Source organism: Amphiprion ocellaris, chromosome 24, assembly GCF_022539595.1.
Source record: "Amphiprion ocellaris isolate individual 3 ecotype Okinawa chromosome 24, ASM2253959v1, whole genome shotgun sequence".
Lineage (NCBI taxonomy): Eukaryota > Metazoa > Chordata > Actinopteri > Pomacentridae > Amphiprion > Amphiprion ocellaris.
Genome location: NC_072789.1, coordinates 1,167,424 through 1,195,351, shown reverse-complemented (window position 1 = coordinate 1,195,351; position 27,928 = coordinate 1,167,424). Strand labels below are relative to the sequence as shown.

Below are 27,928 nucleotides of genomic sequence, written 5' to 3'. Positions count from 1 at the left end.
TTCTAAAAAGGAGCAGTTTGAGGGAGACCGAAGTCTGTGCACAGCCCCCTGGAACTGGGTTCGGGGATGAAAGACCTCCGTGTTTGAATTCCACGACGGCCGGTAAAACCCCGTTCAGGCTCCGCGTGGTTCCAGGTTGATGGCATCCGAACAAAAGAGAAGAGCGACAGGTACTGCACCAAACACTGAGTGAGTGTAAAAAGCGTTGATTAGGAAAGTGAAGCCCTAAGCTAGAAACGCTAAAAACTTACAAAAGTGTGAATGTGTTAAACTGAGAGTGTGAAAAGACTGGTCAGTGATTGAAGCAGCGGACAGCCTGAAACCAAAACGGTGTCAACGTACGGCTGTTGTCAGTTGAAGTAAATCACTGAGCGTGAACAGTCATTAAGGTTTAGGAGGATTCTGTGATAACTCTAAAATGACTTTCAAGTCCTGGGATAGGACCCCTAGTGGAAAACCGGACTAGCTAATAGAGCTGGCCTAGAAGCTTGTTTTCAAAGTTTCAAAGTTTCAAAGTTTCCCTTAAAAGTTTTATTTAAAAAAAATAATCCCCCAAATTTGGCAAGAAATTCTTGTAAATATTTTCAGAAAGCGAGTAAAAATCTTCCAAAATGCAAAAATATCTAAAGTGATTCCATATATATCAGTAAAACTTCTAATATTCTCTTAAGAACATTCACATATAAATCTACCAAAATCCAGTGAAATTTGCTGGATTTTGGTTGATTTTTATGTGAATGTTCTTAAGAAACATTTTTAGCATTTCTTTATTTACACCAAAAAATGTTCAAAGATTTCCCAAAAATGTTGAAAATGTGGATGTCAGAAGTTACATTATGAAAATATTTTTTTTTTCCACATTTTCAAACTTTAAAACGGGTGAATTTTGACCCGCAGGACGACAGGAGGGTTAAAGAACTTGAAAATGTACAAAAAAACATAAAAAGCTAAGATTAGATTCCCAAGCATTATGAAAAATGCATCAAACCCACTGTCACTTGTGATTCAGTGGGTAAATCTGGGGGCTGCACAGTGGCTTAGTGGTTAATAGAAGATCCCTGGTTTGCGTCCCGGCCTTCCTGGGATCTTTCTGCATGGAGTTTGCATGTTCTTTCTGTGCATGTGTGGATTTTCTCTGGGTTCTCCAGCTTCCTCCCACAGTCTAAAAACATGCTGAGGTTAATTGGTGATTCTAAATTGTCCGTAGGTGTGAATGTGATTGTTTGTCTCTATATGTAGCCCTGTGATAGACTGTTAACTGTCCAGGTGTCTCCTGCCTTCACCCTAAGTCAGCTGGGATAGACTCCAGCCCCCCATGACCCTAATGAGGATTGGTATTGGTATAGATAATGGATGGATGAATGGTAAATCTGGCTTGGCTGTGGCCTCAACCAACAAGGTGTGATCAACAACCACACACTCCGAAGCAGGAGGTGGCAGAAGTGAGTGACCTTGAGGTTTTCCAGCTGCCATCAAACAAAACTCCAACAGGAAGGAAGGTGAGCAGAGTCAACATGTGGGGGAAATGGAGGAGCTTTTGGCCGAAGCGGTAGATTGAATTTTACACAGAACAGCGAGGACACACGTATGGAAACTAACTAGAAATGTCCAGAAACTGCCTGTAGTCCAGAAGGTTCATGCAAAGATCCGTTCTCTGATGAGCATGTGTTTGGATCTTAGAGTGAACCAGATGGTTTCTCTAAAAGATATTTAACCACCAGTGCTGTTTAAAACATGTTGTAGGTATTGTAGGAGTCTTTAAATACTTTTCTAATGACATGCATGAAAGAATATTTACTGCATTCATTTCCTAACTAAAACAAGCAGACGTCACTGAGGCCAAATAAGGCATCTTGTCTGTTTTTTTAAATGCCTAAATGACACTATTTTACAGCCAGAAACTATAAAAACAGACACAATCACTGGATTTTAAACATTCTAGCAACCTTTGTGTGATGAGCTGTCAGAAAATATGACCAAGTTTAAGCATCTATTTCATAAGAGTAGTGTGTAGGAGAGGAACCAGCATTTCAGACAAAAAAAATGCAAACAATTTAGAAATTACAAAACTAAATTCTGTTCTAAAATGTACAAGATTAAAAAATATGCAAAATATGGTCTTTAATAAGAAAAATTCAAGTTCTGAGATAAAAAAACTAAATGTTGAAATTTAAATTACATAATAAATAAGATTATAAATATGGGAAAATGTTTCAATATAATTCAGATTGTGTCTTTTGGTTTCTAATGAGCAGCTTTGAATAGGAAGCTGTCATTAAAAAAACAGAATAAATCTCTGGATTATTATCTTTACAACAGACCTTGAACTACTCAACTTGGGAAACGGATATTAAATGTTTATTTTTATAAATAAAACAGACACACCTTGCAGTTCTTCTACCAGTACTTGTTCTTGAGTTTTGCAGCGCTGCTCTCGAACTGCGAGGCTCCGGCCTGCAAGGCATCGGCCCGGTCGTCCAGCTCTGACAGCTTCTGATCTCTTTCCAGGACGTTGTCCACGTTCACACGCATGATGTCCACCACCTGAGGACGAAAACACCCGTCAGCCTCTCCGTCAGGTAAACATCCAGCTTAGACCTGTAGAGTGTTCTACTTTTAATTGTACAATCTGTATAGACGGTGGAACATCCTCATGCTCAGGAGGACGTCTGGAAGAAGATGTTGGTCTTTCTGAGAGAGAATCTGTACGACAACACAAACCCTGGTGCAACATTATGATCCCACCTGTAACCAAGATGACAGCTAATGACTGCAGAGATCCAAAGTGAAGTCAAAATTTCAGTCTTTTCCCAAATCTTCAACCTTTGAGCTCATTTAGCTTCATTCCTTTAACCCTCCTGTTGTCCTCATTTACGGGCACCAAAAAATCTTGTTTTCTTGTCTGAAAAAAATCCAGAAATTCAGCAAAAAAAATTACCCACATTTATAAAAATTTGCAAAACCTTCAGGAAGAAAATGGCAATAATTCCGTAAAAGTTTCCCTTCAAAGTTTTATTTTATTTTTAGTTTTATATATATATATATATATATATATATATATATATATATATATATATATATATATATATATATATATATATATATAAGTAATCCAGCAAAATTTGCTGGATTTTGGTTGATTGTTTTTGTAAATGTTCTTAAAGAAACATTTTTTTTCCACCAAAAAATGTTCAAAAATTTCCCAAAAATGTTGAAAATGTGGACATCAGAAATTTCACTGTGAAAATGTTTTTTCCCCCAGTTTCAAACTTTAAAACTGGTCAATTTTGACCTGCAGGACGACACGAGGGTTAAATTGAATCCATTCTGGATGAAGCTGTCCTCCCTAAACCATTCACAGTGATCCTGAATAGTCTCTGGTTCTTACAGCAGAGGTTCCTCACCTCGTCCACCTGAGCCTGAGTCTGCTGCAGGCGTCTGTTGCTGGTCAGGTTTGGGGCCGGAGCCGGAGGGCCTCCTTCGCCCTCCGGGGCCCCTGAAGCAGCTCCTCCTTCTGGAGTCGACCTGCAGGGAAAGAAAGATGGAGAGAGATGGACGTTTCGTCACAGACATCATGAACAGACGAGCTCTGCATCACCACTGATATCTTTGGTTAACCCTCCTGTTATCCTCATTTACAGGCACCAAAACATATTGTTTCCTTGTCTGAAAAAGAAATCCAAAAATTCAGCTAAAAAATTAGTTTAGTATGTCGTCCAAAATATGACAAAAACGTCATAGTTTAGTGTGTCGTCCAAAAATGTCACAAAAACGTCATAGTTTAGTATGTCATCCAAAATCTGAAAAAAACGTCATAGTTTAGTACAGGGGTGTCAAACATGCAGCCCATGGGCCAAAAGTGGCCCCCCAGAGGGTGTTTCCCCAGTTTCTTACTATAATAAGTTAGTAGAGAAAGTGTCTTTATAGTTACGTTGGTTCTTGGTTCAGAAAATTCAAACTGCTTAGTACAGAAAGTGTCTCAATGTAGAACATAATACTAACGTACTACTTGAAGGAACTAATATACTTGATTTTGAACTACTTTAATACACTAATATACGATTAAAAGTAGTACAAAATCAAGTATCTTAGTATCATTTAATAGTATGTAAGAGTATTTCAAGTAGTATAAAATTAATTATTTTTTAATTTTTTTTTCCCTTCTTTCTTTTTTTTCTTTCTTCCGTCCTTCCTTCCTTCCATCCGTCCTTCCTTCCTTTTCGTTCCCGTGTCATTCCTTTGCAGGACGCCACCCTGCTGCCTCTGAGTTGCCAACCGTTCCGCCATCTCACCGAGCCATTCCTCCAGACCTCCGCCCCTTAGGTCTTTTTGTGTCTCTGACTCTTTGACTCCTACTGCACTCTCTCTTGCAGTGGGTCCTTTCAGGCTTTGCCTGCCGTCGCCGAACCAACGTAACTATAAAGACACTTTCTCTACTAACTTATTATAGTAAGAAACTGGACTGAAAGGTTTGACCAAATGCACAACGGGAAAGGCTCCGATTGTCACATGGCTTGGTAGTGTAGTGGTATAGCACATGCATCTCGTATATAGCTTCACACACTGAGGATGTGGGTTCGATTCCAGGCGCAGCCAGTCCAGGAGCCTCAAAGGACCCACTGCAACAGAGATTGTGGTGGGGGTCAAACTGACTCCAACATTTCAGAAATCTCATGTCTTCAGTGATGGCGTGAAAAGTGTATTTTTGTCTAATATGTCAGGTTTAAAAGGTTAAATCTTCCTGGTTTCCTTCTAATGGAACAACACATGAATGAACATGATTACACATCTAAATTAACTTGTATTTTCAGATCTTAGATTTCTTTGTCTGCATCCAAAAATGCCTACTTTTTAGACCTAAAATATTTAATTTGACTGTGTTTAGGTTAAAAATAAAATATAATCAAAGATTAGTTATTGTTTCACCACTATATACACAGTAAAGGAAAACTATCCAAATTTGCAACGATTTCTCAGAATAAACTGAAATTAAGTCACAGCAATCTCTCTTGGAAAACACTGGTTTTAATTTTAAAGAAATAGGAAAAATGTACTTATTCAAAAGCACTTGAGTAATTTAGAGATTAAGGTTAAGCAAATACAATATTAGATATAATATAGTTAACACCAACTGCACTGTAAACTTTTAAAGCTGTATGAAGGGCAGATAAACCACAGAAACAAAGTTTTGGTTTTTTGGTTTGCTAAACAGAGCATGGGGAGAACTAAAACTTTGATTACAACTCTGATATAGAACTTTAATTTACACTTGACACATTTTTGTGACTCCATGTCTGCTAATCAATAGATGATCCATCAATGACTCACAAAATCCTCAACAACCCATCTCATTCACTTCTTCTGTGACGTGATTTGTTCTAAACAACTTGTCTGTCACTGAAAGCATTTTTAGTTTACCAAAGTAATAACATTTTAAGAAATCTTTGTCCTGTAAAATGTACAGTTTTTAATGGCTAAAAATACTGTATCAAATGTACATAATACTGCTGTGTATAATGCTTGACTGTTAATGATGTTATGTCCCATCTAAAGGTGTAAATTTAACTGAGAATAATGCAATTTCACATTTCATTTACAGTGTTTTTTAGGTTTTAGCAGTGCTGTTGCTAATAGTTGAATTCGACCTATCAGTAGTGTCACGCAGCATCGGGATACTTTTAGAATAGTTCTGTTTTTGTACTTATTTCAGAGCAAACATGACCCCAGAAATGGTTAAAATTGAAGGCTTTAAAGCCTCTATCAGGATTTACATCTATTTTATGCCAGTTTTCCTGTCTTTGCTGATGCTGCACTGAATGTTTCACAGTTTAAGGTTCACTTTGTCTAAAATCACATCTTAGATTACATGAATGTCTGCTTGTTCAATAACCTGCCAGAAAACAGACCTGTTCAAGGAACACTTTTCACTTTACTCCTGTACTTTTCTTCCCTGACCACATGTTTTGACACATTCTGCTCAGTAAACAGATAGACCAGAATTTAACATGTCATATTGTTCCTTTAACGTCAGGGGGAAAAAAGTAACTGCAACTGTGCAATAGACTTAAGCAATGAAGGCAAACATCACTCACCTTGTGAATCACTGCAGATGCTGCTTTAAATGAAATGCTGACATCAAAATAGTCCAAATGTCCATAGAATCTGTGAAGACAGAAGCAAAAAAAAGTCCTCATGAAACAGAAATTACAACTCAGGAATGATGATGTGGCTCAGATAAAAGAAAACAAGATAGAAAATCCAAATACATCAACTGAGGATTCAACCCCAAACAGGAAAAACTCTAGAATGTGTGAGTGAAATTACATAAAACTGAAGCTACTGTGATGTCAGTGGTGGTTCAGATGCAGGAATTCTGAGTTTTTGTTTGTTTTATGAGGTCTTTAGCTTTTGGTGTGCTGAGCTGTATGTCTGAGGATTTTACTGAAGAAAAATGAAAACATGCACAGAATAAATAACGTTGAAAGACTGTTCTTTGATGTTTTTTTGTTTAACTACCTGATGTTTAGTATGTCATCCAAAATGTCACAAAAACGTCATATGACGTTTTTGTGACATTTTGGACAACATACTAAACTATGATGTTTTTTGACATTTTGGACGACATACTAAACTATGACTTTTAGTGACATTTTGGACGACATACTAAACTATGATCTTTTTTTTGACGTTTGACAACATACTAAACTATGATCTTTTTTTGACATGTTTGACAACATACTAAACCAGGAGTGTCAAACTCATCTTTTTTCAGGGGCCACATTTGGCCCAATTTGATCTCAAGTGGGCCGCGCCAGTAAAATCACAGCATAATAACCTATAAATAACAACAACCCCAAATTTTTCCTTTGTTTTAGTGCAAAAATGTTAATTCGGAAATTATTTGCATTTAAGAAATTATGTTTTTCAAAAAATCGTGAACAACCTGAAATTTCTTAAGAAAAACACGCTCAATTTCAAAAACATCATACCTCAATTTATTATTTACACATTACAACTTACAGATGACAAAAGCACAAAACATTCAGTCTCAGGTATCTGGAACTAATTTACTTTATGATCAAAACGACAAAAAGAAAGACAAAACAACAAAAACAAGACAAAATATGACAAAAACGAGACACAAAGCAACAAAAAATGGACAAATGACAAAAACGAGAAAAAAACTAAGAAACATAAAATACCAAGAACAAGACAAAAAAGAAGCATGAACCAACAAAAACATGAGACCAATGACAAAAGTCCAACAAAAAACAACAAAAACGAGACAAAATATTACAAAAATGAGGCACAAAAGAACAATGAACAATCTAGTATTTTATTTTATGACCAAAATAACTTGGTCACGGTCTAGAAATTATTTGAAATTTACAGTTTTACAAATTTACAATTTGCAGTTCATGTCTTCGCTGTAATTTTTACACTTTGAGGGCCGGATTGGACCCTCTGGGGGGCCACTTTTGGCCCATGGGCTGCATGATTGAAACCCCTGTACTAAACTATGACGTTTTTGTAACATTTTGGACGACATACTAAACTATGACGTTTTTGTGACATTTTTGGACGACACACTAAACTATGACGTTTTTGTCATATTTTGGACGACATACTAAACTAATTTTTTAGCTGAATTTTTGGATTTCTTTTTCAGACAAGGAAACAATATGTTTTGGTGCCTGTAAATGAGGATAACAGGAGGGTTAACCAAAGATATCAGTGGTGATGCAGAGCTCGTCTGTTCATGATGTCTGTGACGAAACGTCCATCTCTCTCCATCTTTCTTTCCCTGCAGGTCGACTCCAGAAGGAGGAGCTGCTTCAGGGGCCCCGGAGGGCGAAGGAGGCCCTCCGGCTCCGGCCCCAAACCTGACCAGCAACAGACGCCTGCAGCAGACTCAGGCTCAGGTGGACGAGGTGAGGAACCTCTGCTGTAAGAACCAGAGACTATTCAGGATCACTGTGAATGGTTTAGGGAGGACAGCTTCATCCAGAATGGATTCAATTTAACCCTCGTGTCGTCCTGCAGGTCAAAATTGACCAGTTTTAAAGTTTGAAACTGGGGGGAAAAAACATTTTCACAGTGAAATTTCTGATGTCCACATTTTCAACATTTTTGGGAAATTTTTGAACATTTTTTGGTGGAAAAAAAATGTTTCTTTAAGAACATTTACAAAAACAATCAACCAAAATCCAGCAAATTTTGCTGGATTACTTATATATATATATATATATATATATATATATATATATATATATATATATATATATATAAAACTAAAAATAAAATAAAACTTTGAAGGGAAACTTTTACGGAATTATTGCCATTTTCTTCCTGAAGGTTTTGCAAATTTTTATAAATGTGGGTAATTTTTTTTGCTGAATTTCTGGATTTTTTTCAGACAAGAAAACAAGATTTTTTGGTGCCCGTAAATGAGGACAACAGGAGGGTTAAAGGAATGAAGCTAAATGAGCTCAAAGGTTGAAGATTTGGGAAAAGACTGAAATTTTGACTTCACTTTGGATCTCTGCAGTCATTAGCTGTCATCTTGGTTACAGGTGGGATCATAATGTTGCACCAGGGTTTGTGTTGTCGTACAGATTCTCTCTCAGAAAGACCAACATCTTCTTCCAGACGTCCTCCTGAGCATGAGGATGTTCCACCGTCTATACAGATTGTACAATTAAAAGTAGAACACTCTACAGGTCTAAGCTGGATGTTTACCTGACGGAGAGGCTGACGGGTGTTTTCGTCCTCAGGTGGTGGACATCATGCGTGTGAACGTGGACAACGTCCTGGAAAGAGATCAGAAGCTGTCAGAGCTGGACGACCGGGCCGATGCCTTGCAGGCCGGAGCCTCGCAGTTCGAGAGCAGCGCTGCAAAACTCAAGAACAAGTACTGGTAGAAGAACTGCAAGGTGTGTCTGTTTTATTTATAAAAATAAACATTTAATATCCGTTTCCCAAGTTGAGTAGTTCAAGGTCTGTTGTAAAGATAATAATCCAGAGATTTATTCTGTTTTTTAATGACAGCTTCCTATTCAGAAGCTGCTCATTAGAAACCAAAAGGACACAATCTGAATTATATTGAAACATTTTCCCATATTTATAATCTTATTTATTATGTAATTTAAATTTCAACATTTAGTTTTTTTATCTCAGAACTTGAATTTTTCTTATTAAAGACCATATTTTGCATATTTTTTTAATCTTGTACATTTTAGAACAGAATTTAGTTTTGTAATTTCTAAATTGTTTGCATTTTTTTTTTGTCTGAAATGCTGGTTCCTCTCCTACACACTACTCTTATGAAATAGATGCTTAAACTTGGTAATATTTTCTGACAGCTCATCACACAAAGGTTGCTAGAATGTTTAAAATCCAGTGATTGTGTCTGTTTTTATAGTTTCTGGCTGTAAAATAGTGTCATTTAGGCATTAAAAAAACAGACAAGATGCCTTATTTGGCCTCAGTGACGTCTGCTTGTTTTAGTTAGGAAATGAATGCAGTAAATATTCTTTCATGCATGTCATTAGAAAAGTATTTAAAGACTCTCCAAAGTTGTTTAAATCAATCCAACTGGACTATAAGAAGGTTCCTTGAAGACATTTCACCTCTCATCCAAGAGGCTTCTTCAGTTCTGAACTGAATTTGGGAAAAGACTGAACTTCAGTTCTGAACTGAAGAAGCCTCTTGGATGAGAGGTGAAACGTCTTCAAGGAACCTTCTTAAAGTCCAGTTGGATTGATTTAAACAACTTTGGATAACCATGACCTGGATGAATGAGAAACTACACAGACATATTTAAAGACTCCTACGATACCTACAACATGTTTTAAACAGCACTGGTGGTTAAATATCTTTTTGAGAATCCATCTGGTTCACTCTAAGATCCAAACACATGCTCATCAGAGAACGGATCTTTGCATGAACCTTCTGGACTACAGGCAGTTTCTGGACATTTCTAGTTAGTTTCCATACGTGTGTCCTCGCTGTTCTGTGTAAAATTCAACCTACCGCTTCGGCCAAAAGCTCCTCCATTTCCCCCACATGTTGACTCTGCTCACCTTCCTTCCTGTTGGAGTTTTGTTTGATGGCAGCTGGAAAACCTCAAGGTCACTCACTTCTGCCACCTCCTGCTTCGGAGTGTGTGGTTGTTGATCACACCTTGTTGGTTGAGGCCACAGCCAAGCCAGATTTACCATCCGTCCATCCATTATCTATACCAATACCAATCCTCATTAGGGTCATGGGGGGCTGGAGTCTATCCCAGCTGACTTAGGGTGAAGGCAGGAGACACCTGGACAGGTAACAGTCTATCACAGGGCTACATATAGAGACAAACAATCACATTCACACCTACGGACAATTTAGAATCACCAATTAACCTCAGCATGTTTTTAGACTGTGGGAGGAAGCTGGAGAACCCAGAGAAAATCCACACATGCACAGAAAGAACATGCAAACTCCATGCAGAAAGATCCCAGGAAGGTCGGGACGCAAACCGGGATCTTCTATTAACCACTAAGCCACTGTGCAGCCCCCAGATTTACCCACTGAATCACAAGTGACAGTGGGTTTGATGCATTTTTCATAATGCTTGGGAATCTAATCTTAGCTTTTTATGTTTTTTTGTACATTTTCAAGTTCTTTAACCCTCCTGTCGTCCTGCGGGTCAAAATTCACCCGTTTTAAAGTTTGAAAATGTGGAAAAAAAATATATTTTCATAATGTAACTTCTGACATCCACATTTTCAACATTTTTGGGAAATCTTTGAACATTTTTTGGTGTAAATAAAGAAATGCTAAAAATGTTTCTTAAGAACATTCACATAAAAATCAACCAAAATCCAGCAAATTTCACTGGATTTTGGTTGATTTATATGTGAATGTTCTTAAGAGAATATTATAAGTTTTACTGATATATATGGAATCACTTTAGATATTTTTGCATTTTGGAAGATTTTTACTCGCTTTCTGAAAATATTTACAAGAATTTCTTGCCAAATTTGGGGGATTATTTTTTTTAAATAAAACTTTTAAGGGAAACTTTGAATGAATTATTGGAATTTTCTTCCTGAAGGTTTTGCAAATTTTCAGAAATTTGGGGAATTTTTTTGCTGAATTTTTGGATTTTTTTCAGACAAGGAAACAATATTTTTTGGTACCTGTAAATGAGGACAACAGGAGGGTTAAGTTCATTCATTGCTACACTTTAAAAAAGCATCAGTTCCTGAGGTTCAGTGTGAGTTGTTTCAAAATGGTCATGTTATGTTAAAAGGAGTCAGCAGAAGTGGTTCAACATCTAATTAGGATCCTCCTGGGCGACTTCCTTCAGAGGTTTTCTGAGAGGAGAACTCTCTGAAGGGATTATGTATCTCATCTGGCCTGGGAATGCCTTGGGATCCCCCAGGAAGAACTAGAAAACACTGCTGAGGAGAAGAGCATCTGGAATGACCAGTTTAGCTGCTGCCACACCGTCACAGTGAGAAAGAACAATCATTTAACCCTCCTGTTCCCCTCATTTACGGGCACCAAAAAATGTTGTTTTATAGGACCTATAGGGCCTTTATATATTTTCAAAAAAATGAGTAAAAATCTTCTAAAAAAATCCTAAAAAATATCTCAAGTGATTACATATATCAGTAAAACATCTAATATTTTCTTCAGAACATACACCAAAATAATCAACCAAACTCCAGTGAAATTCACTGGATTTTGGTTGATTATTTTATGAATGTTCTTAAGAAACATTTTTAACATTTCGTTTTTTCCACCAAAAAATGTTCAAAAATTTCCCAAAAATGTTGAAAATGTGGACATCAGAAGTTTCACTGTAAAAATATATTTTTTCTCCACATTTTCATTTTAATAAATGTGTTTAAAGTATTTTATGTGTTTAACATATTTTATTTTAGATGTGTTTAAAGTATTTTATTTTATGTGTTTAAAGTATTTTATTTTTAATAAGTGTTTTTAATAAATATGTGTTTTCATTAAGTGTTTAAAGTGTTTTATTTTTTATAAGTGTTTAAAGTATTTTATTTTTAATAAATATAAGTAAAGTGTTTTTAATGTGTTTAAAGTATTTTTTGTAAGTGTTTAAAACACTTAACAAGTTTAAAATATATATAAGTGTTTAAAGTATTTTACTAGTTTAAATATTTAAGTGTTTAAAATACTTAACTAGTTTAAAAATATATTTAAGTATTTTAAAGTGTATTAAAAATATGTAAGTACTTTTCTTTGAATACATAGTACATGAAGTTGAACTGTGGCAGTCATGCCAAACCTGCAGACTTTGGGTTGCCAACTGTTCCTCCATCTGTCTGAGCTATTCCTCCAGCAGTAGGTGCTGGTGTCTGAATGTTTGCTTACTATACTAAGTGACGAAGCGTTTTTGTAAAATTCTAGTCGGTCACTATTTGGAGCTCCATAACCGCCCCCTGATGTCTCTCAGAAACGCCGGGGGGAAGAAGAAGAATAGCTCAGGTAGATGGAGGAACGGTTGGGAACCCAGAGGCTACTGATAAGTAACTGACTTTTTTACAATGAAAAGAGTATGATTTTTAATTATTGACAATTAGCATTAAAGAGTATGATTTTAACGATAAATTTTAATAATTATAAGAGTACGTTTTGTATTAATGTCAATTAATATCAATAAATTAGAATAAATATGAGTAACTGACTTTTTAAGTATTTTAAAGTTTTTAATAAGTGTTTATAATAAATAGAAGTGTTTAAAGTATTTTGTTTTTAATAAATATGTGTTTTTAATAAGTGTTTAAAGTATTTTATTTCCCATTTTGGTTTGGTGGTGGTGTTCAAAAGTATTTTTTTATTGAGAATTTGTGAAAAACAATGCTTCATGAGCCAAAATCCAGCCCTTGGAAAACAAGCTTCTAGGCCAGCTCTATTAGCTAGTCCGGTTTTCCACTAGGGGTCCTATCCCAGGACTGAAAGTCATTTTAGAGTTATCACAGAATCCTCCTAAACCTTAATGACTGTTCACGCTCAGTGATTTACTTCAACTGACAACAGCCGTACGTTGACACCGTTTTGGTTTCAGGCTGTCCGCTGCTTCAATCACTGACCAGTCTTTTCACACTCTCAGTTTAACACATTCACACTTTTGTAAGTTTTTAGTGTTTCTAGCTTAGGGCTTCCCTCCCCTATGTAAGTTTTCAGCTTCTCTTAGCTCAGGGCTTCACTTTCCTAATCAACGCTTTTTACACTCACTCAGTGTTTGGTGCAGTACCTGTCGCTCTTCTCTTTTGTTCAGATGCCGTCAACCTGGAACCACGCGGAGCCTGAACGGGGTTTTACCGGCCGTCGTGGAATTCAAACACGGAGGTCTTTCATCCCCGAACCCAGTTCCAGGGGGCTGTGCACAGACTTTGGTCTCCCTCAAACTGCTCCTTAGGGTCCCAGGTGTTATTGGCATCCGGCTCGAAGGACCAAGTTTATGTTTATGAAAAATACACATGCTCAGCACAGGAAGGAAAGACAGTACTCATGAGCTCAGATCTTTTACTTGCCGCAAGGGGAGATAAAGACGTATGCACCACTGCTTACAGCCTTCCTTCTCTGAAGAGTCTGTATCTCCTCTGCGTCTTTTATTTAGTTTCAACCAGTCATGTAACATGGGGCGGCATCATGCATCAGCATAAGATATGTTTAACAGAGAAAGTGTCAGAGAAATTGTCACTTGCATTATCTTATCATATGGAACACGTAAACCCTGTTCTCATGTTTCTACTGTGAGTACATACAGATTACAGTTAGAATGTACATGTACTTCTCAACAAGAAGTGCTTACATATGCATAGAGATACCTTTACAGTCATTCAATGATAACCACAATGAACATTCTTCAGTGTGCAATCCATTGTTCACTGACCCTTTCATTATCCCAGAATGTATTTGTACACAAGCTATAAAACAGAACAAAACATCCGTGTACTTTAGTAGTGCATCAATGGTGTGTTTTGATACCATTTGTATGCTTTGTGCAGGCTGTGGAGGATCCTCCCTGATGATGAACACAGCCATTGTGGAACTCTCAAGCTCTGTTTCAGCTTCATCCTTCTAGACAACCTGAAAACAGACAAGATTTATTACAAAGTTATTCTGATGAATCTTAATGTGTAAAAAAGGCTACAGTAACAATAATCAATAGAGTAGCCGACTTTAATAGCTAATATGCATATTCCAGTTGCACAACTGGACTGAAAATGCATAACAAAACTTTAAGATATAATTGTGTTCATGTGACGCTTTTAATTGTTATGAACAATGAAAGAAAGAGATGAGTAAATGAGTGAAGCCACCAGACATGATTGTGATTTTGTAATGCAGAAAGACAATGAGTTACAAGGCAAACTCTTTGAGACAAATAGGGCAAGACAAAGCCTTCTCATAGTCTGCCTTGGACCAAAAAGAGGCCGAAAACCAAGGCTAAGTGAAGTACTAGAGACAGAACTTCAGGCAGAGATTAATGCTCCTAGATCAGAATCTGAGAAAGTCTGCAGAATGACTATAAGATGACTGAAGGAAGAAGCCATTATTGAGGCCTGCAAACATCCAAAAACACCTAAAATTTGCCAGGGAGCACAAACACTGGACTGTAGATGACTGGAAGAAGATACTACAGATGGACAAGACCAAATCTGAACTCTTCTTGCCCTCAGAAAAGCTGGAGAACGTTTTGATACTAGATGCATTACATGCAGTGAAACACGGGGGAGATTATGGCATGGGCAAAATCCGTTAAAACTGATGGTATCATGAACAAGCATGTCTGCCACAACATCTTGGTGCATCATGCCCTTCTGGATTAAATCTGATTGGTCGTGGGCTCATATAACAACAAAACAATGACCCCAATGCAGAGACTACTGGACCAAGAAAAAAGAATCTGGAGTTCTGGAACTGATGGACTGGCTTAAGTCAAAGTCCAGACTCGGGGGTACATACCTGAACAAGAACACTGACCATCTCCTGGGTCTTCTCTCTGACAACTCATTTGCTGTGGTGCTTGTCCTAAAAAAACAAAACAAACACAGCACTATGATTACATTACAGCTGTAAGTGTAAGGCCAAAACAACCCAACTCAATTGTCTCATTCATTTGATCTTTTGAAGAAAATGTCTAAAAGTGGCAAATCATTCACAACATGGTACTTGCCCATATACCATCAGAATCCTTTATTTCTTTCTGTTCAAAGAAATTTTTCTATGTCATTGAACTCTGACGATTTCTGCATAAATATTTGTTTTGTACAAACACAAACAACACAAACTACTGTGACATGTTTCAAGTAGTCTTTTGACGTCAAACTTTGATTACAGTTCCATGAGACGTTTAAATGTCGTCGGTTCAGTTTGTGAGGATGGCTGATGAAATCTGGACAAGTGGGTCAAAAGTGCCAAGTCTAATGCCTGTGTTCAAGTTTATAATGTTTAAGAAGCTCAGTCCATGCAGAAGACCCATGTTACTCATTTTCATCAGGATCATACATTTTGCATATTATTTATAAAGGAAGACAGCACCTATTAAACTGAGTAGTTAATTACATGAAGTGTGTAAACTTGTAACTTGTATGTACTGAATTTCTATTTAGGGTTGGCCATTCATATTTAAACATGCCAACAAATAATAGTCATTTTGTATGTGTGTGTGTGCGACCTATGAAATTACGAAATTACCCAGCCAGACTGGAACGGTGAACAGAAACACCACACCTGCAAATACAAAGGAAAGTTTGGCATTTTTAAAACAGAACACTGTCTGTCTCTAATCACTTCGAGTTCAATTAAGCACTATGTAGACACGAACATTATAATACTGTAGTTGTTCTTGAATGTATGTGAGCACAAGATAACCTCAGCAACAATTTTTGAGATAACTATCTTAGCAAACTTGTCAGTAGAGCCAAGTAATGGCAGGCGAACTGATGTGGCGTGATATAACACTATCAAGTCAAACAGCAGGTTTAAACTGAAAACCACAATTTACCATTAGACCAGTGAAAATATATCGGTGTATGTCGATTAAAAAAAAGTCATCATAGTATATTATGTAGTAGGTCTTTAAAAAAAAAAAAAAAAAAAATAATAATAATAATATATATATATATATATATATATATATATATATATATATATACAGGGTCGCTAAAGCCTGGACTCATAGGAAATCTCAATAATTATATATATTTTTCTGCCTCCACAGATTAAATATGTCTTTGTCTCAAGAAGAAACAGTTGAATGGACATATGGAAAGATAGCAGATGAATTCCACTTGGCTTTTCTATGGTGTCCACTGAGAAATACCAGTTCAACTCTTTCTTCTTTCGACAAAGCCACGTTTAATCTGTGGAGACATTAAAAAATAATAGGTAGGGAGGTTTCCTGTGTGTCCAGACTTTAGGGACACCCTGTTGTATGCCACCTTAAAAATATGTCAGTGTTGCTCAAAAAAAGATCATTATAGTATGTACATAGAAAAACAAAATGGTGTACTATGTCTTTAAAATAAAAGTCATTGCCATCAGTCATCAAGGTATAGCATATGGATTAAAAAAAAAAGATGGCCAGGCAATACAGAGTATTTAGACTCATTCACAGTAGACTTTGCTCAATCAACCCTGATTTTCCTGAGCTTCCTTTTAAATCACCCCCTTCAGGACCTGTGTGTTGTGGTTAAAACAGCTCAGACAAACAGCAGCCTCCTGCCCTCAGGCAGCTGTTGTAATTTGACTTGGAGACAGCGCCTCCACACCACAGCACTCAGCAGTTTGGCTTCGATTCAGGCAAATCTAATTGGTCACCATGGCTACGAGCTGTCTGAATACTGTCGCCATCTCCCACTGTAACACAGAGTGAGCGGGGAGGTAGCTAACAGTCCATTAATCAGGTGTGCAGATTGAGATTTCAGCTCAGTTTAAAGAAGCTAAAAAGCTAAAGGTTTATTCATTCATTTAGCATTTTAAACATGTCTGACTCAATTTTTTTTCAACACCGTTTGTCCTCACCTCAACCCTGAAGCAAAGCACTGTTGTCAAAGTTAATGAGGCAACCCTGGCGTCCCCAGAGGAAGACTTTGGGGAGAAGTCAGCATTCCCCCAGCAGACTTCCTGATTAGTATTTCTTTCCGTAGGCTCCCACGGCAACGACCCAGCGGCCGCCTACAGCGACGCAAAGCAGGGGAGGCAGATGTACGTCTCCTCAGCAGCTGAGGAGAGGAAAGAGTCTGCCGAGGAGGAAGAGGAGGAGGAGGATGAGGAGGAAGACAGGGAGGAGGAGGAGGAGCAGAGACCCTTGTGTTCTGGTGTCCTGGGCTACCCGGTGGTTAGGGACCACACTCTGGGCCTCGGACTGAGCAGCACACCAGATGAACCGGCTGGAGACAACACGCACAACCAGGAATATAAAGGTGACACAAGCATCCTAGTTAGTTACTTATCTACATCTTTGTTCTGTCTTTTTATTTACTATCAAGCCATTTATTTTTGGCTCATTTTGAACCCAAACATCACAAGACAACTGATTAAAACAAACTAAACACAACAGAAGTGAGAAAATATATCACATCTACAATTAAGAAAGTTTTACTCTAGAATGGTAATTGACTCAGAAGAATTTTTAAAAAATCCTTCAGCCCAAAAGGAAAACTGTCACACCAATCTAAATCTAAATAATCTAAATCAGGGGTGTCAAAATCATTCTAGTTCAGGTTCCACATTCATCCCAATTTGATCTTAAGTTATTTCCACATTACAACTTACGATCATAGAATGTCTACAAAGGAACACAACATTTAGTCACAGCTATCTGGAACTGAACAATATAGTATTTACCTTTATAATCAAAATGACCAAAAAAAAAAGACAAAAAATAACAAAAACAAGACAAAATATTACAAAAATGAGACACAAAATGACAAAATGAGACAAACATGACACAAAACAAAAAGGTGACAAAAAATTAGACAAAGAAGTTATAAAGAGACAAAAAACCACAAGAGACACAAAAAGGAAACAAAACGACAAAAGCATGAGACAAACAAGTCAGACAAAAAAAACAAGACAAAATGACAAAAATGAGACAAAACATGAACAAAACAAAAAAACAAAAAATTAAATACAAAAGTTATAAAGCGACAAAAATAAGACAAAAAAAATCCACAAATGACACAAACAAGACAAAGAATCCAAAAATGAAACAAAAACATAGACAACACAAGCGAGACAAAAAGGAAACACAAAACGACAAAAACATGCGACAAATGACAAAAGTCAGACAAGACAAAATATTACAAAAATGACACAAAATGACAAAAACGAGATAACACGAAACAAAACAAAAAAAGAAGAGAAAAAATTTGACAAATAAGTAAAAAAGCTACAAAAAAATGGACAAAAACAAAAAAATTACTCAGATGAAAAAAACACACAAAAAAACAGACCAAAAAAACACAAGCAAGACAAAAGGGAAACAAAATGACAAACTAGAAGTAAAACAAAAACGTGAGGAAAACGACGTCAGACAAAAAAAAAAACAACAAAAACAAGACAAAAATATTTCAAAAATGAGACACAAAATGACAAAAGAACAAATGAACAATCTAGTATTTTACTTTATGATCAATAACAACTTGTCAAGTATCTAGAAATGATTTTAAATTTATTGTTTTACTAATTTACAATCTGCAGTAATGTCTTCTCTGTAATTTTTACACTTTGAGGGCTGGATTGGACCCTCTCTGGAATGACCCGCTTTTGGCCCACGGGCCTCATGTTTGACAACCCCTGATCTAAATCTTCACATATGAAGATATATCCACTAACTGTCTCTGGGTCACAGGTTTTTGATTGTAGCTTGAGACCAAACAAAAAGAAAAATCTCACTGGAAACATGAGATACTATCATGTTGTGGACATGAGTGTGTCTGCTGTGAATAATGTCTCCCTGCTGCTTCATGTTTGCAGTTTGACCTCATATGACCCTCCTGTCTGAAAAAGCACTGTACCGTCACCTTAAATCCCCCCAGAAATCATTCCAACAGCACACAATAACCTTTGAGGTAGGACGCCCCTTGTGTTTCAACTCTGCGTCATTTCTGCTGAGACTGGGGAAACTGTGTCAGCATGTTGATTTGATAGTAATATCCCATAATTCAGCTGTTACAGCCATAAGAGGATTGCTGCCAAAGCAGAGATCAGAGTGATATTGATTCCTATAAACAGCTCGGCAAAGCGCGACGTACAGCAAGCCAATTTAATATCCAGTCCGACCTTAAAGGAGAGGAAGAAAAATTCACCAGCAGGGTCGAGTATCAGGCACAACATGAGAAGATGCTTCCCCTGAGGCACTGTTCTAATAACATCATGTTGTCGGTGTTTTTTTACCTTCCAGAGCTCCCACGGTGGACGAGTGGGTCCACCAGCACCCCCGGCGACAGCATGGAGGAGTTGGCCCAGTGGTCAGGGAGACGCCAGCCGGGGATGAGGACAGTGATACGTATCTCACCTATGGAGAGGTGGAGCAACGGCTGGACCTGCTGCAGCAACACCTGAACAGGTGAACAGAGGCCTGAAACAAAACATCAAACACAAGTTACTTTTACTGCATTAGGTTTAGAAACAAATCTAATGCGACTCCTCAATTCTAGGAATTAAAGTGTCTGAACCCAGAGCACTTTCTGTTCCTTTCCAGTTCCTGTGTCCATTTTTTTTCCCTCACTCTAAAGTCCTGCGTCTCTATGGAAACACCACAGCCAAGGATAAAAAGTAAGGGGAACTCAGTAATGTGCTGAATGTCACAGTTAGGACGCTAAAATCTAATCCAAAAAAAGGTACATTAATTGTAATACATATATACAAAGTTGGTTAACCCTGGAGGAAAAAAGATGAGTCTACATACAGGATAAAGGATACATTTACTAATTTTTAATTTGTTTGTGTAAACATAGAATGCAGTTTTGATAAAATACCTCAGTTTGAAGCTCAGATTTGGTTCATTTTCCCCGTCACACATGAAGTTAGAAAGTAATTTTTGACTTGTTACCCTGTAAGACCCAAATATAGAGAAAAAAAAGCCAAAAAATAAATTTAAAAATAATGTATATATATATAGAGTATTATATATATATATAATAAATATATATATATATATAGTATTAAATATATAAATAAACTCAGTATTGTGGAAAATGAGCAAAAAAAATACACACACTCACACACCACACACATCACACACACACACTCTCTTAAGAGAGGGCTAGAAAAAATGAGGCACAAAAATAATATAAAGTTTATAACTAGCAACATAATATTTAAAAAATTAAACCATGTAGTTCTTCTGCAACAGTGGGCTTGTACAGGGAGCTAAGAAATTTACTTATTATTATTATGGCATTTACTTTATTTCATAGACGCCTTAACTAAAGCTGATTCAGTCCGTTCTAACATCACATACGATCGTATGCTGTGTAGTTGCCTGCTTTGATTCTGAAGACGAAAAGAAAATAAATAAAAAGTAGAATCCATCCAAAATGATCTTGGTCAACGAATCAAGCTTAAAGATGGAGACACAATATGCCGAGACATAAATATACAAAAAAGCACGCCCTTACCAAAAATACCATTTGGAAAATATTGGATATGGAGTTTGATATTGCTTGTGCAAGAATGATCTGCTGCAGAAAGAAATCTGTGGTTGCATCGAAGACTAGAGTGGTTTGGAACGGTCATTTGAGGTGTGGTGGTTTGTCTGGATCTGGAAGAGTTGTATTATAGTATTCCCTAATATTAATATTATTATACTTCAATTTTGAAGCATAATAACTCAGTCTATAAGGATCTATGTAACTGAAATGCACCTAAACATCAAATAAATGTTAAATTTACTCAAATTAAGCTAAAACCACCTTTGGGATCATCTTTCCAGTCATACTTGTTTCACAGTTTGCCACACAAATTCCACAATTGTGCCTGTAATTGGCAGAAAACTTCCAGCAGTGTATGAAGCAGGTTTGTGCAGAGAGAGGACCGTGTGAGCAGCTCGTGAGATTCTCGGCTGGTGCACGGATACAAATGAGGGGGAGGCAGACAGTCAGCAGCTGTCTATTTATAGCCACAGCCACGAGCTGCAGACACGTTGCAAAGACCTGACGTCATCCTGGGAGGTTCAGATGCTGGATGTCACGGTGAAGTTGCACAAATGCTCCTTATTCAGAAATGTTCCCAACTTAGTGAGCTGAGCTATAATGACGTGTTAAAGTTTCCCGAGGAATCAGCTCATCTGATTCAGTGTCATCTGTCATATTTTGTTTCTCGCTTTTGTCATTTTGTGTCTCATTTTTGTCATATTTTGTCTTGTTTTTGTTTTTTGTTTTTTTTTTGCCTTTTTTGTCTGATTTTTGTCGTTTTGATCATGAAGTAAAATATTATATTGTTTAGTTCCAGATACCGTTGTTGTGTGCCTTTGTAGACACTCTCTGATCTGGAAGTTGTAATGTGTAAACAATAAACTGAGGCTGAATATTGTTGAAATTGAACTTATTTTTCTTCAGAAATTCCAGATTGTTCATGATGTTTTGTAAAAAGATAACTCCTTAAATGTGAACATTTTCAAAATATACCTTTTTGCACTGAAACAAAGTGAAACATTTAGAGTTGTGGTTATTTATCGTTTATTATGCTGTGATTTTACTGTTCCAACCACTGGAGATCAAACTGGGCTGAATGTGGAACCTGAACTAAGATGAGTTTGACAACCCTGGTTTAGAGGATCTCAGAAGGCTCTAGAAAACAGAAATTTGAATTTAAGAACATTTCAAGAGATGTGAATATTTTGGACATGGCAGACTAATTAATTAAACAGCTGCTAGGAGGTACTTTATGCTTCCATTTCAGTGTATTTGATTTATTCTACTACTTTATTTACCAGCTACTTTGCACAATTATAACACGATATCAAATGCAGTGATTAAAATCAGCTTCAATAACATAATGCTGCTCATGCCTTAATGCATGCTTGGGTTGCTAAAAGAACTTTTTGCGAGTAAGTGAATGCAGAACTTTAATTTGCATATAGTTGTGAGAAACTGCATTCAGTATCTGCATTTCAGAAGCACTGAGCCACTATACAGGGAGGGCCAGAAGTAGTCTTACACTTATCAGCCACTGAACCTGTGCTTTCAGAGTTATTTCCTATGTGATAAATTGCCTGATGTGAAGGTGGGGAGTGTTAAAGTCTCCCTACCATGATGTCACACCTGCTCAGCAGCTTCACACTCTTGGTTTTGCCTTTGCTTACAATCCCGGTAAAAAAAAGAAAAAAAAGAAAATATCACAAAAATTGAAACCAAAATTGGAAGAATTGCTCAATAACATTTCCAAAATGTGAATAAAGGATATGGAATACTGCTTTGGAATTATGGTTTGGATAAATTAGAGCTAAAGCCTACATCTGGCCCACCCTGTATTACTCCCTATACTGTTGAACATTTATGCAGTTGTAAGTTCTAAGTCTCCCCCTAGTGTTACATTTTAGCACCAGCATCTATCTATTACAACCACACCCGCAAAGGAAATCCTCTGAATTTATCAATGCTGTCATGCACTGAATGCACGTAAAATCTGTTAATCCACTCATTTCATTGTCATAATTTCTGTTTCTGAGAAAAATATAAATCATGACATAACTATAAGGGTTGACAATCAGATAAAGCTTAAGTAATACTTTAAGTTTATTTTTGCTTCTTAAATGTTTGTACTATCCTCAAAAAAATGGTGTTCCAACAGTATAATATATAAAATTTGCACTGATGGGACAGTGAGGGATTTGACAAGAGCATTTTAATCATCTGTTGTGATGATCAGCATCGTTTATGCTTTTAACTCTTATATGTGTTCAGCAGCAGCCAACTAGAAGACTTAATTTAAAGATGGTCATCAAGACTATTAAACATCTAAACCAGCAGGGTCAAACTCATCTTAGTTCAGGTTCCACACTCAGCCCAGTTTGATCTCCAGTGACCAGTAAAATCACAGCATAATAACCTAGAAATAACCACAACTCCTAATCTTTCCTTTGTTTTAGTGCAAAAAAGTTAATTAGGAAAATCTTCACATTTAAGGAATCATCTTTTGACAAAACATCATGAACCTAAAACTTCTGAAGAAAAATAAGTTCAATTTCAACAACATTCAGCCTCAGTGTATCGTTTACACATTACAACTTCCAGATCAGAGTTTTTCTAAAAAGGCACAAAACATGTAGTCACAGGTATTTGGAACTGAATAATACAGTATTTTACTTTATGATCAAAACAACAAAAGTCAGACAAAAATCAAGACAAAATATTACAAAAATGACACACAAAATGACAAAAGAACAATGAACAATCTAATATTTTACTTTATGATCAAAACAACTTGTCATGGTCTAGAAATTATTTTAAAATTATAGTTACTTTGAGGGCCGGACTGGACCCTCTGGAGGGCCGGTTTTGGCCCGCGGGCCGCACGTTTGACACCCCTGATCTAAATAATCAACACTCACCTGGACTCCCACTGGACCAGAAGGATGTACGTCCACTCGTGTCGTTTCATATTTTGCTCTTCTGTCCATCAGACTGGAGTCCCAGATGACTGCAGACATCCAGGCCATCCTGCAGCTCCTCCAGCGACAGACCACGGCCGGCCCCCCCGCCTACAGCACTGTCACCTCCAGCCCCGAGTACCAGAGGCCGGCCATCAGGGTCCAGCCGGTGTCGGAGCTCAGCCTGGGTCCAGCTCCACCTCGGCCCCAGGTACACCACACACTCATCTTTCACTGCACATACACCTGGCTCAGAATGGCCACGAGACACACCCAGTATCACCATTAAAGCTTAGATTTATTAACTTCAATCAAACCAAATCCCAGAAGAATAAATAAAACACCGTAACCAAACCAGAGTGTTACCTGTGCAGGGAAGCAGAGAGTGAGTACTACCACAGGTTCTCCTAATTCCACTAATCAGTCCCTCCACAACCAATAAAAACTACAGGGAATAACTTAATGAGCTATACATGATCACATCTGCTCTGGATGTACATTTTGTACAACACTTGACACAAATTCAGTTCTGTTTTGCATTAAGTCATGCTTCCATGTAGTTTCACATGTTTAATCAATTTAACAAAACAGCCAATCAAGATTAACACCAAACATGAGGCTATGAAGTATTTTCCAATGTGCAGATTTTAAGCTGGGAAGCACTGTTAAGACAAGATAAACTATATCAGAATAAATTATGAGAGTCAAACTCATCTTAGTTCAGGTTCCACATTCAGTCCAGTTTGATCTCCAGTGGGCCGGACCAGTAAAATCACAGCAGAATAACCTGTAAAAAAACCACAAATCCATATATTTCCTTTGTTTTAGTGCCAAAAAGTACATTCTGAAAATGTTCTCACTTAATGAATGATCTTTTTACAAAATATTATGAACAACCTGAATTTTGTTAGGAGAAATAAGTGCAATTTTAACAATATTACGCCTCAATTTATCATTTACACATTATAACTTACAGACTACAGTTTATCTACAAAGACACAAAACATTCAGTCTCAGGTATCTGGAACTAAACAATTTAGTGTTTTATTTTATGATCAAAACAACTTGTCAACATCTAGAAATTATTCGAAATTTGAAGTTTATGTCTTCTCTGTAATTTTTGCACTTTTAAAAGCCATCCAAAGCCAAAAATAAATAAATAAATAAATAAAAGCCATCCCATGGGATGGCCGTATGTACGACACCCCTGGTTTAAACTATTTTTTGTAGTTTCTTGAATATAATTTTTTGCGACATTTAGTGGCGCAAATGATTAACAAAGAAAATGGCCATGAGATTAATCACCAAATAATCATCAATATTAATCATCCTCATATAGTAATAATCATTTTTTAGAGGTGAGGTGAAGATAACATAACGCTAGTTGATAACAATTTACAGCCATTCAGTGGATGTGGAATAAGAAGACCTGATGCAATATGTACTGTTTAATTTGTTGTCTGTTGCCTTCAGTGTACTCTACTGTTCAAAAGTCTGGAGTCACTCAGAAATGCCCTTATTTTTGAAAGAAAAACTTTTTTTTTTCAATGAAGATACCATTAAATGAATGATAAATCCAGTGTAGACATTGTTAATGTGGTAAATGACTATTGTAGCTGGAAATGTTTCATGGAATATCTCCATAGGGATACAGAGGAACATTTCCAGCAACCATCACTCCTGTGTTCTAATGCTACATTGTGTTAGCTGATGGTGTTGAAAGGCTCATTGATGATTAGAAAACCCTTGTGTAATTATGTGTGGTGTGTTTTTGTGACACTCACTGTGTTCTGTCGCCCTCAGAGTCCTGCTTCAGAGACGGGCCCCAACAAATCCAAAGAACCCTCCCCAGTCCTCCTCCACACAGAGACTCTTCCAGATGGGAACTTTACTGGAAGCGAGGCCGAGCAGAGACAAACACTGAATGCCGTGGACTCGGCAGAGCAGCAGCACCAACAGCTGCCGCCAAGGTTCCCATCAGGCCGGCAAGCTTCTCTCCCCGATGTCCCCAGCAGCTCAGGAATGTTGGGACTCCACAGGCCAGTGTCTGACCCGGGGCTTCCAGGAAAGTAGGCCCCTTCCTACCCAAAAACCCTTCGACGATGACTGAAGGTCTCCTCTCCAGCTTGACTCAGGGTCTACGAAAGAGACTGATTATGCAAAGGATAAAAACTGTAGACTTTCTTCCATTCCTTTTGAGAAAACCTCCCAGCACTAACCGTCCCTCCGCTCTGATATTGATGTATAAAATCATTTATACAGAGGTATTTATAAACTATATTATTAACATATATGTAAAGTCATCATTTACTGTGTACATACTTCCAATAGAACACTGCCAGCAACACGAGGCACCTAATGTGCTTTTTCTAAAAAATATGCATGATTTGGGTTCTCATGTTTTCTTTGTTTGTTGCACGTTCCTCACCAGGCGATCAGGTGTGATCTTTGCATGCTCACAGACTACTGTAGCTATCAAGTCTCATTTTCTACTACTCCCCTCTTCATGGGGGAACAAAGCTACTTGAAACTCTTTCCGAAGCATTTCTCTATTTCACTCCACAGCTTTAAAGCTCCTACTTTATCAGCAAACAAATTGACGCAGCCACAAACTTACCAAGAGACCTGTCTGTATATTTAGCGTGCCTACTGTACACCACATTGCCATGACAGATGAAAACCCACTTCTTATTCAGCTTGAAATACTGGACAGTGTAAAAAATGATATCCCATAGCACAGCGACAACTTCTGTCAGTCTTTGAGAGCAATAATGACGAGCCAATACAGGAAATACACTGATCTGTGTTTACTTCTAGGGTTAAATACGCTGTGGAAGTAATTTTACAAAACCTGACCGAAGATAAAAAGATGCTGTGGATTCATTGGCAAGTGAAATTAACTATAATAAAACACTGAACAGGGCGAAACACCAACCAACATGGGTCAAGTTGTAAAAACAGGTCAACATACTGTAGCGACCCTCTGTGATGAATGAGTGAGACTTTATCTGGTTTTCTGGTCGTTATTGAACTTTCACACCTTGTTAAGTTACTTCCAATCATGAGACAACTTTTAGTGAACTAAAAATTCATCACATATCAAAAGTTGCCATGGCTATACAGCTATTTGGTCGCGCAAAATCTCTACCTGGCTTGATTTAAACATCCCAAATTCACTTCAGAGTGCCCGTATCGATGTCATCTATGGGTCTTTCCATTTACACCTTGCTATTTTGTCATGTTATCGTAAAAAAAACCATGTATTTGTCATTTGGTCACAGAGAAAGTCCGGTCTCCTGCCTCAACATTAAACATCTAACTGTAAAACTGCTGGACAGGAAGCAACACCCTGAATCACCTTCACAGCTGGTGGGAGTCTTCAAGTTCCATTCTGTTGCATGCTTTAGGTCTTCCATTATCCTTTCAAAACGTACAATTTCCTGAGTTACTAACAAAACATCATCAGAAAACTACACAAAAAGATGATTTTTTATTTCTTGTGTTTTAGGCTGAGGACACAGCTCAGCCTTCGACAGCCTTAGCTCTTTTTGCCTGCTCTAGCCTTTACGATATGACATCAGCCCGACGCACAGACAACCTGCTCCTCCTCCGTGTAAATGTTTCTAGATTGAACTGCATGATGAAAATGAGTTAGTCCTTTTAGTTTTCTTGCTACATAACCTCCAAGATGAGCTCACGTATTGCATGGAGACTGCACTTGGCTCAATTATAAAAAGGTCTCGACCAAGCTGTGTATTGAACATGTAAGGTACAGCACATAACACATCCACAAAGATTTAGAAAAAAAATCTGTTAGACCTATTTTCCTAAAACAAAGTATTTAATTTGCCCTTATTTTTATATGTACCTTATTTGTTTTTAAAAACAAAACTTGCTCTTCGAATGCTGTGGACTGCTTCCAGGATGATGATGATATAGCCTCTCAATGTAGCAAGCAGGACCTGCGAGACAGACAACACTTAAACCCAGGTGTTGCGCTGACTACATGCTGTTTCATTAGTTTGTCTTGATTTGATATTGCACACTGATATGATTTCTGCAGTTTCAACACGGACTTTTCCCTCTGGATTCACACAGCGGGTTGAAACAGGCGAGGTTTACCGTCCTCCGAAGCAAGCCCTGTGACTCCTAACCCTTAGGTAGAACATGTAGAGCTGATCAAACGCTGAAAATCTGATTTGTTTCTTCAACAAGAGCTGAAAAGAGGGAGATAGTGTGAGGAGAAGAGAGGATAACATTCAAGAGAAAGCTTTTCTTTACAGGACAACACCATCGTTT

At 37.3% G+C, this 27,928-nt stretch overlaps 1 protein-coding gene, 1 long non-coding RNA gene and 1 pseudogene across 8 annotated transcripts in view; 1 reads left to right on the top strand and 2 right to left on the bottom strand.

Moving 5' to 3' along the window:
* Positions 1-18,096, top strand: part of kcnh7 (potassium channel, voltage gated eag related subfamily H, member 7) — a 103,950-nt gene extending 85,854 nt beyond the window's left edge. For 5 of the 7 annotated variants that reach the window (XM_055008502.1, XM_055008501.1, XM_055008500.1 and 2 more), the window contains one exon: positions 17,181-18,096. In XM_055008502.1, coding sequence (XP_054864477.1) covers positions 17,181-17,584 — 404 coding nt within the window. In that variant the 3' untranslated portion in view covers positions 17,585-18,096. Of the gene's footprint in view, positions 1-7,810; positions 7,932-8,774; positions 8,934-13,300; positions 15,596-17,180 lie in introns of those variants that run through there. The other 2 variants (XR_008600838.1, XR_008600837.1) reach the window with 2 other exon arrangements.
* On the bottom strand, positions 3-3,563 carry LOC111565857 (vesicle-associated membrane protein 2-like; annotated as a pseudogene).
* LOC118469359 (uncharacterized) lies at positions 13,981-17,182 on the bottom strand. Its single transcript, XR_008600839.1, has 4 exons — positions 17,056-17,182; positions 15,727-15,762; positions 14,995-15,060; positions 13,981-14,115 (listed from the first exon to the last, which is right to left on the bottom strand). It is a non-coding gene; the product is annotated as an uncharacterized LOC118469359 (long non-coding RNA).
* Positions 18,097-27,928: the final 9,832 nt, after the last annotated feature.